The 16406-nt window shown below is 43.4% G+C and overlaps 1 protein-coding gene across 3 annotated transcripts in view; it reads right to left on the bottom strand.

Moving 5' to 3' along the window:
• Positions 1-14971, bottom strand: part of MTMR10 (myotubularin related protein 10) — a 42404-nt gene extending 27433 nt beyond the window's left edge. The window contains exons 1-5 of one of the 3 annotated variants that reach the window (XM_057720336.1): positions 14598-14971; positions 14000-14060; positions 3526-3662; positions 1887-1959; positions 1265-1407 (exon numbers count right to left, since the gene is read on the bottom strand). In XM_057720336.1, the coding sequence (XP_057576319.1) occupies positions 1265-1407; positions 1887-1959; positions 3526-3662; positions 14000-14060; positions 14598-14657 (474 nt within the window). In that variant the 5' untranslated portion in view covers positions 14658-14971. Of the gene's footprint in view, positions 1-1264; positions 1408-1886; positions 1960-3525; positions 3663-10959; positions 11046-13999; positions 14061-14261; positions 14340-14597 lie in introns of those variants that run through there. The other 2 variants (XM_057720337.1, XM_057720339.1) reach the window with 2 other exon arrangements.
• Positions 14972-16406: the final 1435 nt, after the last annotated feature.

Raw genomic sequence — 16406 nt, 5'->3', positions numbered from 1 at the left:
AAAAATAAATCTATCACCTCCTCACCCAAATATATGAAGACAGCTGCCTTAAGATCTTCCTGACAGCCACATTTTGATAAAGTTTACTGCAGTAAGTCTACTGACCATGGAAAACACATGCAACCATTTTTGGTGGCACAAAAGCTCCCTCATCATTCTTCTATTCCCAATACACGAGAGGAGCCTTCTCCTGGACATTCTGTCACTACTCCCTGCATTTGTTGCACCCGAGACTGGCTCAGGGGGCTTTAGGATCACCAGCTTTGCTCCTCTGCTAAACCCAAAATGTGGACTCGAAGAAGGAGAAATTTCTGCCCTTGAATCTTTATTTATTTATTTATTTTATTGGCTGTGTTGGGTCTTTGTTGCTGCACACGGCCTTTCTTTTTAGTTGCGGTGAGTGGGGGCTACTCTTCGTTGTGGTGCGCGGGCTCCTCATTGCCGTGGCTTCTCTTGTTGCAGAGCATGGGCTCTAGGCGCGTGGGCTTCAGTTGTTGCAGCACATGGGCTCAACAGTTGTGGCTCAGGGGTTCCAAAGCGCAGGCTCAGTAGTTGTGGCGCATGGGCTTAGTTGCTCCGTGGCATGTGGGATCTTCCTGGAACAGGGATCAAACCCGTGTCCCCTGCCTTGGCAGGCGGATTCTCAACCACTGCGCCACCTAGGAAGCCCTGCCCTTGAATCTTACTCCATGAGTTTTCAATAAACATTCCCCGGAAGGCAGGGGAAAAACAAGCCAATTAAAAAAGTCCCTAGCTTTTAGCTGCCCGTGTGGAATATCACTCAAATTAATTCATTAAAATTTCTTTAAAAAATACTTATTAGGCCCCTCCTGTAACTCCACATTTACCTAACCCTATGTAACCTAAGTCTAGCTTTTAGTTTGTTGATAAAGCTCTGAGGTACTGAATTAAAAGTCTTACCAAACCTCAATTGTAATACATCACCATCTTTTCAATCTTTTTAGCCAAGAAAAAACCTGGCTGGTAATGGTCATAATGTAAAAGATATACACGACAGTTTTTCATACTTTAGAAGCTGATAAAAAAATTATGTAGAATACTTTCAAGCAGCCATAAATTAGTCCAAAGAGACAGTTCTATTAACATTCCTGGCTTTGACTTTACATAAGGAGATATGAAATAACTTCCCCTAAAAAAAACCCAAAAAAACAAAAAAGTGTACAACTGAGAAATGAGAACTTTCACAAAAAACTGCAACTGGTAAATACAGTGCAAAACCCATGATAAAACTTAATAGGATTACCTTTTTGGCACTTTCCGGACCTGATTCATCAAAGCGAAATCTGACAATTCTGAAATCTTTACAGTAAATAATTAACTCTGTTGGATTAAATTTCAGCTTCTGGTTTGGGCCCAGGACTTTCTGCTTCCTCTTGTGGTCATTTACTAAAAAATAAAAAAATTTCTTTCTTGATACTCACTCTTTAGTACCCTTTACCAAATTCTTACTGGAAACAATTGGAAGGTCACCCACCACTTTAGTACTGCTTCTCTGGAATCTTTCATATTTGTGTATAATTCCTAGAACTTTGGGAGATCAGTTTTAACTTTGCTTTTGATATTAAAAATATTTCTTTGCACAAAATCACCACCGTCTATATTTAATGATTAAAATTTTAATTAAAAAGAGGACAAATACTAGAAAATATAAAAAGCCATATATTTTATATCTCCACTTAAAAATAATTTATTGATTTCTTTTTCATTAATTTTCCTGGGATTCAAAAAAAAAAAAAAAGGAAAAGGAAAAGGAAAAAATCTACAGAAAAAAAATTCCAACCCAAGTATTTGAGAGGTATAACTCTTCAAGCAAAACTTCCAGAGTAGAACCAGCTTTTAGGAACTGAGTGAGGAATAATACATACCTGTGACTATCTGCTCAATACATGTTAAAGGTACATCATGTTCACCAAGAAGAAGGTTTCTATAATGGAATTTCTGAAATAAAAAAGTATGTTCATGTTAATTCTTTTCCCAATAGCTTCACAATGGTAATATAAGCCTTACTTTTAGGTGTGATGAGAAACTGCGACGACAATCTCTAAAAGGAACGAAAAGCTTTTTTGCCTGTGCAGCTATGACAATTCTAAGACTGTAGTTATTACAGAACACACATCAGTAGGAAAGTAAGGGGAGGAAGAGAAAAAAGCATGCTGTGTTCACATTCTCTCTACCTTTCTCCCCACACTTTGAACAATAAAATTAGGTCAAATTATATGCTACAATGTCATTATAACATACAGGATATGTAGCATTATACTGTCAATCACTTCACAGGCAAAGACTTGCACGTCTATTTCTGGTTAAACTATCACTAAAATAATAAAAAAAAGGGGGGGCTCCAAAGTCATCAGACTTAATGGGTAAAATCATGGCTTGATTTTCACAATGGAGATTTTAGAGCAGAAAATAACTTTTTAGAGCAGAAAGTCTACTAGAAATAAAAATCTTTAGTCAAACTATAGCTTATTTTTTTTTTTTTTACAGCTTATTTTTCAAACCCATTTTTTATACACACTTTCAGACTAAGGACATAGTTGATGCTATTAACCTTCTGTTGATAGGGCACTGGCTTATTTTTTCTATTAGTGGTACTGGATTTAAGTTATTCCAGGTATATGTGTCTCATTTACAGTGAAATCTGGGGCCAAAGATCAAAATACAGCTAAAAACAAAAGGAAAAACCCAATTTTATAGCCAAATAAGCTAGTGTCTCTACATACTAGGTATCTGTAAATGCCTTAAATTTAGTCTAAATACAGCTACAGATTGCAATAGATTGAAATACACTTATCCATAGTTACACACGTCAGTCAAAAGTTTAGAGTTAACATCCAAATATTACTATTACAAATAAAGGTCTAGGGGGTAAAAGTGTATAACACTTTACAAATCAAAATAGAAAATAAGAGTTGAGGAAAAATCCAGGATTTTTAAGTTAAACAAATGACTGACCTTTTGAAAACTCAAATTATATGGAACTGTTGTTTTCCAATAAGAATATAACATAGCAAGAGGTTTATTAAAGAAAAACTTTATCAATATTTTCCTTCATTCTAACTGTACTAGAAATTTGAAATGAGAACATAACTTTAGAAAAATACTAAAGATACTATAAAATATGTAAAATGTGCAGCATTTATGAGATTATTTGCTATATAATTTTTTCTCTTTGTGACTAGTATAAAAAATATCTTTGTTTTTATAGACGGGTTAAAAGATGTGGAAGGAAATAATAACTCCCTTATTGAAAAGGATATATAAGCAAAGATTACAGATGATAAACACAACAATGTGACTTAAAACCATCTCACTAATTGTACTCAAGTCTCAACATTCTCCTTAAACTTTATTTTGAATTTTAATATAACACATTCCCAACTTCATATTAATCATTTAAAAATTTTATTATAATTTTTCCATATCTGTGCTTTATATAATATTGATAATATGTACTGCTTAGAGTCAAAAACCTTCATGCAATTAAACAGCACACAAACACACCTGTAATGGCATTGGATCATCCGTAACAAAGGAAATTTTGAAGTTACTGCATATCAGTTTCCCCCACAAATCGTATTGACTTGTGTCCGACGCGATGCATTTTCTCACAAAATTGACTTCATTTACGACAATTTCTCCTTTATAAAAAGAAACATATCACTGTGTGAGCTACAACCACACGGTAAAATGTCAACAGTCACTGTGTGACCTAGAAGGAAGACTTCATGATGATGATAAGAAGAAACACTGAAGCAGGACCTTACAAAAGTAACAGTCACAAGGGGGCATTGTGCTCCATTTGTAAGATATGGAAACTGAGGCACAAAGAGCTTAAAGGTCTGAGATAGTGCAACCAGAAGGGCTGAACTGGTGTCTGCACTCTTTAACGTGCCATACTGCCTCTCATTATTTATTTACTGAAAGGCATCCTGGAGAAGAAATAACCTGCACCGTCTTCTTCAGAGTATTACTTGATGGGATATTTGTATTTTATTAACACATGACTTGATCTCCCACACCAATATCTTCGATTCTTTTCATAAGACAGTTCAGTATGAGAAACAGTTTAGTATTAACCTCAAAATTAATAATGCAATCTATTTTAAAATACATTCCATAAAGCCAAACTGAATTTCCCTCTGCACTCACATTATAACTCAGTTGGCAATAAAACTTTAAAATATACTTTTAGAGTTAAAAGGGAAGATTACAGAAATATAAGAAACCAAAACAAAAGTTTCAATGTTCTTTGAAAAGAATAATTTTCTAGAATTGATTTAAAGCTTGGTCATCATTAATCCTTAATTTCAAGTTCTAAAATGCAACCAGACCCAGGGACACTTTTAACTAAACAGTCTCCAGGGTCCATGGTAGAAGAATTAGGTTACTGAGCTACTTTGCCTATTTCTGTCAGTATAAAAACCTCTAACAGTGATAGACAGAACTAGCCCCAAACATCCACCAATACAGAAAGTGCAACTAGAGTCTCAAAACAATCCGCTCTCTTAAAACTTTATAATATGCAAAACATTTATTCAAAGTTATTAAAGTGTACAAGAGGAGTTTTAAGAACAGAACCCTAACATTTACTTGAGGATTAAATGCAAATGTGCTCATGTCAAATTCTCAGCTCAGACCAATGGAGTAATTGTGCCTTCTACAGGCAAGCCTCCTCCACGTGGCCTCCTGCCCCCGCCCCCCCATGCCCTGAGCCCCCACCACTGCCTTCACCCTCCCTCCCTCTCCAGCCACAGTGGCCTTTTAGTTCCTCTCAGGGGCCAGACTGCTTCCATCCATGGGGTCGTTGCACATGCTGTGCCCATTTCCTGGAATATTCTTTCCTTCTCCCTCAGCCCAATCACTTTCTTAGGAATGCCTTAAAAAACTCTCTGTGCCTAGATTAACTCCCTCAATCACAGCATCATTTACCTGCAATTCCCAGCATTGACCACAGCTACAATTATGCATACTCTTCATATTTTTAAATCAATGCTTATCGCACCCTCAGGATCACATGCTCCATGAGGGTAGATGAAGGACTGGTTTTTCTCCAATGCTGACATTTTAGTTGTGAGGTGAAGGCTCAGCACAGGGCAGGGGCCTGGTCAATGAACCACTTCACTGCTCCGGGTTCACCAGCACCAGCACCAGCACCAGAGCAGGAGCGGTTCCAGACAGACAGAAACCAGTGATGTAACATGGCCATGCGCCAAGAGGGTCAGGAGATAAGTGCTGGTGGGTAAATCGTACATGAAGTTATAAAACCATCCCAGAGCTGCCCCGCTCGCCTACCAAATGCACAGAGAGCTGCAAAATCTACCAGTGGAAAGGAAGAGATGGAGGGCTTGTGGGACAGGACACATAACCACACTAATGCTGTCAGCCAACCGTGTTTATGATGCATGTGCTCCGGCAGTGCTTCTCCACCAACCTGACTCTCTTACCAAGGGCAGGAGTGCAGCATATCCAGTCCACAAAGGCAGTGAGAATGAGACAAAGATCAAAGGAGGAGAAGGCATGTAATGGGTCCAGGGTTGGCCAACCCAGATGCAGCCCCGTTTTTTGTAAATAAAGTTTTACTGAAACCTAGCCATGCTCATTCATTTGTGTACCGTCTATCACTGCTTCCACGGGACAAAGGCAGAGCTAAGTGCATGCAACCAGAGACCTCATGGTCTGCAAAGTCTCAAACAGTTACTGTCCAGGAGTTCACAAAAAGCTTGCCGAGCTCTGTGCTAGAGATGGTCACTTAAGTGGCAACTCTTAACATTACGTGAAACAAGGCCTGGAAGAAGCACTTAGGCTCGTCCTATCAGAGGACAGGCACTTTCCACCTACAATGGGGCGGTGCCCTCAGAGAGCTCGGGAGGCCAGCTCAGCAGCGCTGAGGACAACCTTCCCCCAGAGCATGTCTGCCACAGTCAGCTCAAACGATTCCTTTCTCACCAATGAGCCACAGCACTCAGCAGAAGTGAAGCTGGAAATCTGCTTCTAACTGCTCAGCTCCCCATTCTCCATCAAAAAGAAGCAAAATTAAGCACAAACCTGTGAGGCCAGATTAGAGTCTGAGACATTGGTATGAACTCAGGTATATCTTAATATATACAAAGGTGTAGAGGTAAAGAAACAAAGGGAGGTGTGTGTATACATGCCTTGGTGTACACATGTTCATTTTCTACTCTGTCGCCAGTAACAAAGCACATTCAGCACTCAGATCTTAGTATTTAAATACCATTCTCCAATAAAAGGAACCAGGGCTCACTAGAGAAATATGTGATTCCAGGGCCGGTGCAGAGACAATGAATCTGGAGCTCCTGATAGTTCCAGAATGGCAGAAAGTAAGGAAGGGAAAAGAGAGGGGGGGAATGTGGGTGGGAAAGAGGTGGTGGTGGGGGGGGGGGACATTTCAAAAGGATACAGGAGCCAAGATGTGAGAGTTCATCATCCATCAGTAAAGATGGAGAAACTGTCCCAGGCTGGAGACTAGAGAGACATGATACCTATGTGCACCATGGTGTCCTGGGTCAGGCCCTAAAACAGATGATGGCCATTAGTGAAAAAACTAGGGAAATGTGAATACAACTTGCAGCTTAGTTAACAGTACTGTTAGTTTCTTAGTTCAACTAAATTTATCGAGGTTGTAAGATATTAACATTAGGGGAAGCTGGGTGAAGGGTATGTGTTAACTATCTGTACTCTTTTACAATTCCAAGTTTATTTAAAAATAAAACTACTATAGAAAAGAAAATGGACAAGAAATATACGAAATCACAATAACAGTAAAATAGGGACCTGCTGGGCTATGGGCTTTGGAGGAAAACTGTCGCACAGCTTTGAGAGTGGAGAGTGGAAATGAGCCTGCGGGAGAGAGAGAAGTAGGGCAGGACGGAGGGAAAGAAGAAACGGAGGGCACTTCCAGCGAGATGTTGAACTGGGACGTCTTATTATCATAAGCATGTAACTAAATAAGTGCCAAGTTAACCTGGCTTGAGTTTTAGTTGATGACACCAAATTTTGTTCACATGGAACCAGTCTGTAAAATACATGGACCATGCAGCAAGGCTCTCTGCTCACGGAACAATTTTCTGCTTATACTTCATAAAAAAAGAGGGAACCCTGGGTAGTAACTGTCCTCAGCTACTGCCAGCCACGTACTGCAGTCCTGTGGGCCAGGAGACCAGCTCATAGGGAGAGAAACAGGCGATAAAAAGTGCCTTTTCCCAGAGGGGACAGATACAGAAACAGAAGAGCAGCTAGACTGTTCTTGCTACATTTTAAATTAGTGACCTTGAAAAGGAAACTTAAAACTAAAGCTTCAAAGCTCCCAGAGACTGTCCTCCTGGGCTTTTCAGGCAGGAGGGAGGTGTGCTGCCAGCCACGTGGGAGGATCCTCGGCACCGGGCACTCGCCAGCAAAGCACGGGCAGGAAGCTACAGGGCTGCACAGAAGAAAAAGCATGAAGTGGGCTTCAGTGTGGGGTTAGCAAAAAGCACCAGAGAAAAAAACTGAACTAGAAGAGGATGGGCCAAGAGATTCTACCATAACGTGGGAAGGAATCAAGAAATCATCAAAGTTTGTTTTCTCAAGATCTTTTCATCTATAAAGATAAATAAGAAAGGAACTATAATTAAAATTAATAAGCCTCCAAATGCTATAGCTAGGGAAGTTTTTAACTCCTGAGAACCAAAAAATCATGTCACAGTATCTTTCATAATACCATACACATTTAGAAAGTCAATTCATGTTTGATGAATTAAAATAATTTTTCCCATAAATTTTAGCTTGAAAAATAGCTTAAGACAAAGCCTCACTGTACATGGTAGCTAATTAACCTATGGAACGTGCAGAGGCCCAAGGCATAGCTCAGTCTGTGGCTTTACATTCAGTGAGTGACTGTCCCATACAGCCTGAGACTGGGGACTCCTGGTGTGCGGGACTTCCAACATTAAAGCCAGGACAGTCCAAGCGTCACTGAGCTGCAAAGAAATTCAATAATTAAAGTGGCCTAACAGTTACTAAGAGAAGCTGAAACTCTGTAGAAGATGAGCACAAGACATCTGAGGCCGCCCCTGGTACTCACAGGGTCATGCACGAAACACAAAAGCACAGAATCAAGTACCATGTCCAGTAAGTGCTGCCCAGGATGGAGGCTGGAGAAGGTCAGCAGTGCAGACCTCAGGAAGAGACTAGAGAAAAATCTTGAAGGCAGATGAGGGTTAAGACAGAGAGAACACTGATAACAATAACAAAGGCCTGAATAAGGAATAAGGCATCTGGGTCTGAGCGAAGCAGATATCAACAATGGAAAACATTGCAGAGGTCAGTAAAGTGAGTGTCAGCAAAGTACAGAGGTTACAGACTTTGGCTTTCATTCTGTCTAAGCAGGATTTTCCTTAAGGAGGTTCATGAAGAGTTTTCGAGCAGGAGCTGTAAGGTCAGGAGTAAGGAGGCGGGCTGAGGCCCTGCAGCAGGCACGGGAGAAGCGGACAGCTCCAAACCCTTGAAAGGTTGTCCAGGTGAGGCACAGCCCAGTGCTAAGACACTGCAGTTGGTTACACTGTTCACTGTTCCAAGGAGAAGTTACAAAGCCTTCCCTCTTTCAAAACTAGGCTATCTAAGAATTAAAATACTATGAAATTCAATCTACAATGATCTCTAAAGCCTATCTACAAAAAAACCAAACAAACCAAAACAAAAAACACCTGAAAGAGACAGTCTGCTTGGATTCACAATGCAGCTGAGGAAATAAGATGTATAGTGAGGCAGAGAACAGTAGTACATAAATGGTTCAAACAGTGAACATGTGAAAAAAAAAAATGCAAGTAAATGAGACAGCTACCCAACAATGGCTGTTTTCGTTTTCCAGATGGCCCAAGGTCGTATCCTTTTCTGATCTGATTACAGACTGACAATCAGTGCATTCATTATCGATCTACTAGTTAATCTCCTAATGGAAGTGCTGCTGGTGTTGCGGGTGGAAGAGATGGGGATGAGCTGACCCCCTCCTATGCACAGAGGCTGAGGCTTAGGGGGCACCACCAGGCAGAGAACAAGTCCTCTCCAGATCACTAGGCCCTCGCCAAATCTGGCTCAGGTGCCCTTCCTCCGAGCCTGCACAACCTCAGCTCTCCACCACTGAAGCACTTCCCCGGTGAACTGAGACTCCAGACAGGACCCCTCTTCTTCGGCTGCTCCTCCTCTGCCAAGCAGTACGGAATATGCACTCAGTACCGGCTCAACAATCAACTTATGTCACGGGCCACAGCATTTCAGGCCGTCCTCCCTCCCTCCCTCCCCACAGATCCTTAAAAAGATCACATCCTAGGGACTTCCCTGTTGGTCTGGTGGGTAAGACTCCACGCTCCCAATGCAAGGGGCCCAGGTTCCCCGGTTGGGAAACTAGATCCCACATACATACTGCAACGAAGATCCCGTGTGCTGCAACTAAGACTCGGTGTAGCCTAAATAAATAAATATTAAAAAAAAAAAAAACATGTCCCAGAGAGGAGAGAAAGCCCACCAAGCCCCACTCACTGAAAATCTCACTCACCCTCTCATGACAAAGCTGCTGGCATTCCACCAGCCTCTGCTCCGCTCAGCCAGAGACAGGAAGTCCACTGACTCCGGAGACATTCCACTTTCTGGCAGCTGAAATTGTTTGAAAGTTGCTTGTCAAGCTGGGTCAAAACCTGTCACTGCTGTGGAAAGGGCAGAGCCGAGGACAGAGCTCTTTTTACCTCACCTAGAGCACTCCCTCTAGGACAACATCCAAGCTACCCGCTATCCAATCCCAAAGCATAAATCTGGACCCTGGTGTCACCAGCACCGTCAGGCAGCCCCTGCTGCTCAGTGGTTACATGCATAGCCTAGGAGTCAGGCTCCTAATCCTGGCTCTGCCCTTGCTGGCTGGGCGACACTGGGCAAGTTACTTAACCTCTACGACGTGTATAGTTTTCTCAACTGTCAAAGGAAGATACATTGGTACCTTCCTGACAGGGCTCTCCTGAGGAGCAACCTGTAAGCTGTATCATATATTAGTTAAGGATCTTAGTTGAAAGTGTCAGAAACATGCCCGGAAGTAGCCTGGCAAAAAGAAGAATTCTGTGGTTCTGGTGTTAGCTGGACTTCAAGGAAAACAGGACCATCAGAACTCTCCCTCACTGTTCTACCCCTGTGGCTCTCAACAGGTGACGTCATTCTTTTCGACAGGTTTTCTGGTGCTTCGGCCACGGACAGTACTATGGAGAAGGATTTCTTCCCTCAGTACCAATCTGAAAACGTCCAGAGGCAAACCTGTGCTCACGCTAGCAGTCTGGGGGTGGGTTATCATCCTTGCTGGCCACATGAGAAGCCTGGGTGGGTGGAGATGGGGAAGGAGGATTTGTCAAAAGAGAGAGGGTATGTTTTTCAGAAGATGGTAGAAAGACTCCAGGCAGACAAAATACCTGACATTCTCTGTGTGAGTGCTCATTAAACTGTACCTATATTACAATAATTTCATCAAGTGATTTCCAGTTCAGATTCCACAAAACAGGTATACTACAAAAATGATTCAGGGAACTGACACAAGAGCTAACTTAAAAACTTTTTTAAAGTCACAGCTACTAACAGAAGGACACATCTACATCAAAGAAGCCGGAAGGACATAATCGCAGAATAAAGGACATTCCTTTACATCAAATTAATTTAGCTTTACGGAAAAAAGCTGCATTTTTCTTAACTTTCTCAATTTGACCAAGGGCTGATAAAAACGTCCTCCAGATCTGATGTCAGCCAGGCCCTGACTAGAATCTGGGAACCACTGGTCCAGGTCACAGTTTTCTGCCTTGTCCGTGGGCAGTGTTGAGCTTACCCCGGCCCTGCTGCGATTTGAGCCCACTCCTCCTCCAGCACCTTCCCAGCCAGCATGGAGCCAGGCACCCAGGGGGTACTCACAGGCTCAATGAACGGATCCAGCAGCCCAGCAGCTAGCCGAACAGACACAAGCTTAGTCTGGTAGTACTTGCTCTCACAAACATATGCTGGAACACACACACAGACAGAGTTTAAAATTCATACTCTCCCCATTTTCAAAAGGATTGGGGTGATCTTACACACACAACACAACTGTTAAAGAATGAGATTCAGGTAATGATGGGAAGATGAAGAGAGAGCTTAGGCAAAGGCCGGGTGCTTTGACAGAGAGCTCTAGTTCAATTCCAGGCTCAGGAACAGTTTTCTTGAGAAGTGTGGCTCTTGGAGAGAGAAGAGACACATGGCATAAAATAAGAGTCTTCCCTGCCTCCTAAATCTGAGACTTAGCCTGTGTATCTGTGTATGTGTGCACACATGCGTGGCCATGGGGACAATTTCAACAGGCAGTCTGAGGGGATCTTTCCTTGTCATTCACTCAATCAATGTCTCAATGCACTATGCTGGACACTGGGGCCACAACACTGAATTAGACACAATCTCTACCTCAAGGAGTTTCATGAACCGGGTAAGTTGAAAATTACTAACATAAACCACAATCTAAATTAAACTAGTCGGTTTCTTCTGTTTTCTTTGTTTAATAAAAGCTGATGATCATTTTAAATTTAGCCTCGTTAAACTCAACAGAGCACTTGGTAACTACAAATGAACAATTTATTCTGTGTTTCAATTTTCATCTGCTTATTGAATTAAAAGTTCAAACTTTGGGCAACTGAAGTAGGATATCCTTGAACCCAAGGCATTATGCCAAAGCATAACATCCAACACTATATCTCTGAACAATTACTTCCTTGTTTTGTGAGCCTTTGCAAAGCCACAGGTGACTTGGCCAAGTTTTCTCTTGGTTTCTGATTATAATGAAGGCCAGAACTCTATTACTAAGCTCTCTTTAGTAAAAGCCCTAACCCAGCCCAGGTCTTTAGATCACCAGTGCTTCAGTTACTCTCCACTTGTCTTCCAGATTTCACAGGCAGAGAGCAGAGGGCTGCATGCCAAAAAGGGAGCAACTGAGGTTCTAGAGGGAGTCAGATATAAGACATGAGAGGTGAAGTGGGGCACAGAGACCATGACAGGTGGCCAGACAGACAGAACAGGTAGTGTGGGAAGCCCAGGATGGGAAGGTAAAAACAGAAGGGGTGGGGAAGGAGAGCAAAAGACACACTAATTTACGACTGACTAAATGTTCTGTGAGGAATAGGTTAGGCACAAACAGAATGCTGGTGCCAAAGCCAATGAAGAAAAACTACTGCGGGTCAGAGGATACAGACTTAACTGTGATCTCTAAGACAAGTAAACCACAGTCAGGAAATGGGTTTACATCTTCCCCAGAAAATTCTGGCTTTTTCACAGAAAGGTAAGTTTTTAGTTAATTCTATAGAACAGATAATCCTTCAATGTAAAGTTCTTCTAGTTTACTGATATTTAGTAACACTTTTCACAAGCATAGCTTAAATATAGAATTAAAGGAAATCAAGCACTATCATTTGTAGCTAAGACCATGTGGTTTATAAGTGTCAAGTAAAATCAAATATCAGAAGGGGGGAATCAAAGAACAGGGCCTGTTTAGTGGGACTAAAAGGAGCCAAAGTTCAGTAGCCCACAGGCACGTATTCAGGATGAGCACTGTTTGCCACAGGGATGTTTAAATGCCTAGAGTGACTAAGACCAAAACAGAGCACACACAGGGAGCAAAGGTTACTTATTAATTCTATTGTTCACTTCGAGGACAAGTACAAAGGATTATTTGCTACACACTGTTTGGCTAAAAAGCATTAACCAAATAAAGGGAAAATATTTATAACTAACTCCCATAATAAAGTTTAAAACAATTTTAAGACTTAACATCTATAATATGGAACCATAGGTTGATGTTTTTAAATTTGTTTGTTCCTACTCAATATTTAAAATTTTAAAGCACAAAATTTTAGGTTTCCATATTTGTTCAATATGGAAACTACCTATAGAGTTCTAATCATTTTACCAGATTTAGCATTAAGTAATGATCGAGATTTTAAAATGTTGATAGTAGCCACACAAACTGGTATTTGATTATATTTCACATTTAAAACTGGCTTTGCTGGCTATTTTCCCCAATAATCAGATTAAACAACTTACTTCCTAACTATTAAATAACTATTATACAATTCAAAACACCAATCAAATAAATACCTTATATGCTATAAAACTAACTTCCGATTTACCATCATTTCCTACCTCAACCTCTAAGGTCTTCTAAGGTCAGTTTTGTTCTAAACCAGTGTTTCTCCACAGGGAGAAAATTTTGCCCCTAGGGTTCCCCCCACCCTCTAACAAAAGGGTTTGGCAATGTCTGGAGACATTCTGGTTGTCACAAGTAGGAGGCAGAGGAGGGGGTGCTCCTGGCATCTAGGGTAAAGGCCAGGGATGCTGCTAAACATTCTGAAATACACAGGACAGTCCTACAACAAAGAATTATCAGGCCCAATTATAGTGTCTCTGTTGGGAAACCCCATTCTAAATTGAAAGGCGATTTGCAAACACAGCTGACACCTTCAAAAAACAATTGCTAAGTAAGTAATTCAAAGTTCACTAAGCTTTGTTATTGGTATAGAGACCCAGACATAATAAAAGTTGCTTTTTACACTACTGAAATGATGATTTGACTATTAACCATGAATGCATGAAGCTGCAGACAGACATGAAGGGCAGAGTCCTTTCGCTACCTAAGCAATTCCTGATCGCTTTAAAAAAGAACATTTCAGGAGACAAAAAGGAAATAATGCAGTGGTATTCTTGACAGTTTTCTATGATGCTTCTATTTCCAAGGACAAACACTAATTAATCATTACTTTTTGATGTTGTCATTTAGTTCTAACCAATTTTTTTTTTCCATCCTCAGTGGTTAGATTTTTAACTAACTAAACTTTAAAGTAAATGAGGAAAATTAACCACATGGTACTAGCTGGCAGAATAATCTTAGACCAAAACACATTACTAAAGTATCTGTTAGAACTCTCATGTTTACCTGGCAAAAGAACGGGCTCCAGTTTTTTAATCTTCGGTTCTGAATTAATCTTATCGTCAGTCTGAAATACATTAGCAAAACAAATCAAAATCAAAACTTTTTTCCCGCGTGAGAGATGAAAGCAAATTTTATTTTCTAAGTGATGACACTCTCGCAGACGCGTATCCCCCCACTTAAATTCTTTCACATTTTTACCGAGCTCTCGTGTAAAGATCTGCTCGTGATAGAATTGGGAGTCTGGCCATAAAAATACTACAACCACCTGTGCGGCTTCCAGGTGTTATATTTACGAGAGGTAGGTGACCCCTTCCACTAGGTGCCCACAGGCGATGCGATCCTGCCGGCGGTCAAGACGGGGACCATCGCCAGGAGAAGAGCTAAATAAATCCCAACTCCGATCGCTCCCTGGAGTCCCGTCTCGGAATCAAGAACGGCTGCGACGGAATTTTGCAAGCTTCCACCGAGGCGGCGGGACTCCCGGGAAGGCGGTTTCCCCGCGCCGGGGTCCAGGGTCCGGAGGACGCAGCCTCCCGGGCCGGCCCGCGCGAGGCTCCCCGGAAGCGCAAGGAGAGGGCGCCGCGGGGAGACGGCTGTTTACCTGGGGCGGCGGCAGGAGGTAGGACCTGAAGGTGGGTCTGGGCGGCTTGAGCGAGAACATGGTGCCGCCGCCGGCTCGGCCCGGCCCGGTCCGGTCGCGGCCCGGGACCCGCCTCCTGACTCCTGCAGGCTGAGAGCTCCCCGTGCTGCCGCCCGGGCTCGGAGTGCGGCCAGCCGGGCCGGGCTGGCTGACGGGCGGGGACACGGTGGAGCGCCCGCCCGAGCGGGGAGGAGCTCGGGCCCATCCCCGGAAGGGGCCCGGCGCCCCGCCCCGCCCCGCCCCGAGAGACGGCGCGCGCAGGGCCGGCGGCCGGCCGCTCCCGGCCTCTAGGCCGCGCGGGCGCCGGAACGCGAAGCTGGCGTTGTGCGCCGCTGCCCGGCCCTCAGCGACGGTGCAGTGGGTAGAGAGGCCCGGGAGCCATCTTGACAGCCCCGGCCCGGGCGGGGCTGGGGGCTCTCCTACGGCGGCCGGCAAGGTCCACGATGGCCCGCGGGGGTCACGGGGGTGGCGGGAGGCGCACCGAGGGTGGGGGGGGGGGAGTCACAGTGCAGGAACCTACGGCGGCCGGCGGGGGTCACGGGGGCTGTGCGAGGCGGCTCGCGGGGGTCACGGGGGTCACGGGGGCGGTAGAGGGAGGCGCACCGGGGCCACGGCGGCCCACGGGGGTCACTGCCGACGGCCCCGCGGCCACCCTCTCCCCAGGACAGCTCCCTTGACGCTGCTACCTAGTCCTCCAGCTCGTGCGACCGGTTTTGTTTTCCGTCGTCGAGAGGAGCCCGGGGAGGGGGGGAGGGGACCCTGGAGGCCCGGGCTCAGCCGGTCACGCTTTGCGGCCAGCGTGTGAGGGACGGGCTCCGGGAAGGCCGGCAGCGACCGGGATCAGGCGGTCAGCGCGGTGCCTTCAAGATCCACACTGGGGGAGATGTTCTTCCATCACACGGTCTGTTGGTCTGTGAGTGAAGCTGTGAGACTGGGGTGTCCTGCTGCTGAATTCCGTGGGGTGCTGAGGCCATTGACAGAAGACGTTGCCAGGCAATCCGGACTCCTCCATTTACTTTAACTTCTGCTCTCTTTATTAAACGTCTATGCAGATAAAGATATTAAGCAAGTTACCTTCCCTTTTCGTGCCTATCCTCACGTGTAAAAATACCACTGAGCAGATAGATGATCAAAAAGCCCAGCAAGAGTCAGGGCTTAGCGGTGTGGACCGAATAGGCTATGGAGTGAATAATTTGCTCGTTAATTGCAAAGAACCGGCGAATTTCAGCATATCAAGCATAGGGCATTTCTGAACTCCTTAGCGTGTTTCCGAACTGGAGCAGCCTTTGGTAAGGGGGCTAGTGATGTTTCATATTGGTAAATCTATTAGTTGAGACTAGATTTCTTATGCTTTGAAGAATAAACCCCTAATCCAACATTTTATAATTAATGTCACAGGGGAGCTCCAATGTGACCATAAGAATCACAGTCATACTGACAAGTGTTCCTAATGGAAACACTAAAAAATTTAAACAAGGATTCAAAAGTTACTTTTTTTTTTTGAAAATACTTTATTCTGGATCCAGAACCCCACTCATCTTTCTGGTTAACTTGAGTGACATGTGATTCCATTTTGCTCCAGAACCACAATTGTGCTTTAAGTACATTGAGTATAGGTATTAAAGACAGCGTTGTGCACATACAATTAACACCTTTTTATGAATACTCTGTGATTTGTCTATGTTAAATGGGTTTTTTTAAAAAACAGAACTTATAGAAAAAGAGATCAGGTTTGTGGTTACCAGAGGCAGGGGGTGGGAGGAGGGGGAA

This window comes from Hippopotamus amphibius, chromosome 2 (genome assembly GCF_030028045.1).
Source record: "Hippopotamus amphibius kiboko isolate mHipAmp2 chromosome 2, mHipAmp2.hap2, whole genome shotgun sequence".
Lineage (NCBI taxonomy): Eukaryota > Metazoa > Chordata > Mammalia > Artiodactyla > Hippopotamidae > Hippopotamus > Hippopotamus amphibius.
Note: the sequence above shows the minus strand (reverse complement) of the source record. Positions and strands in the feature narration are given on the sequence as shown.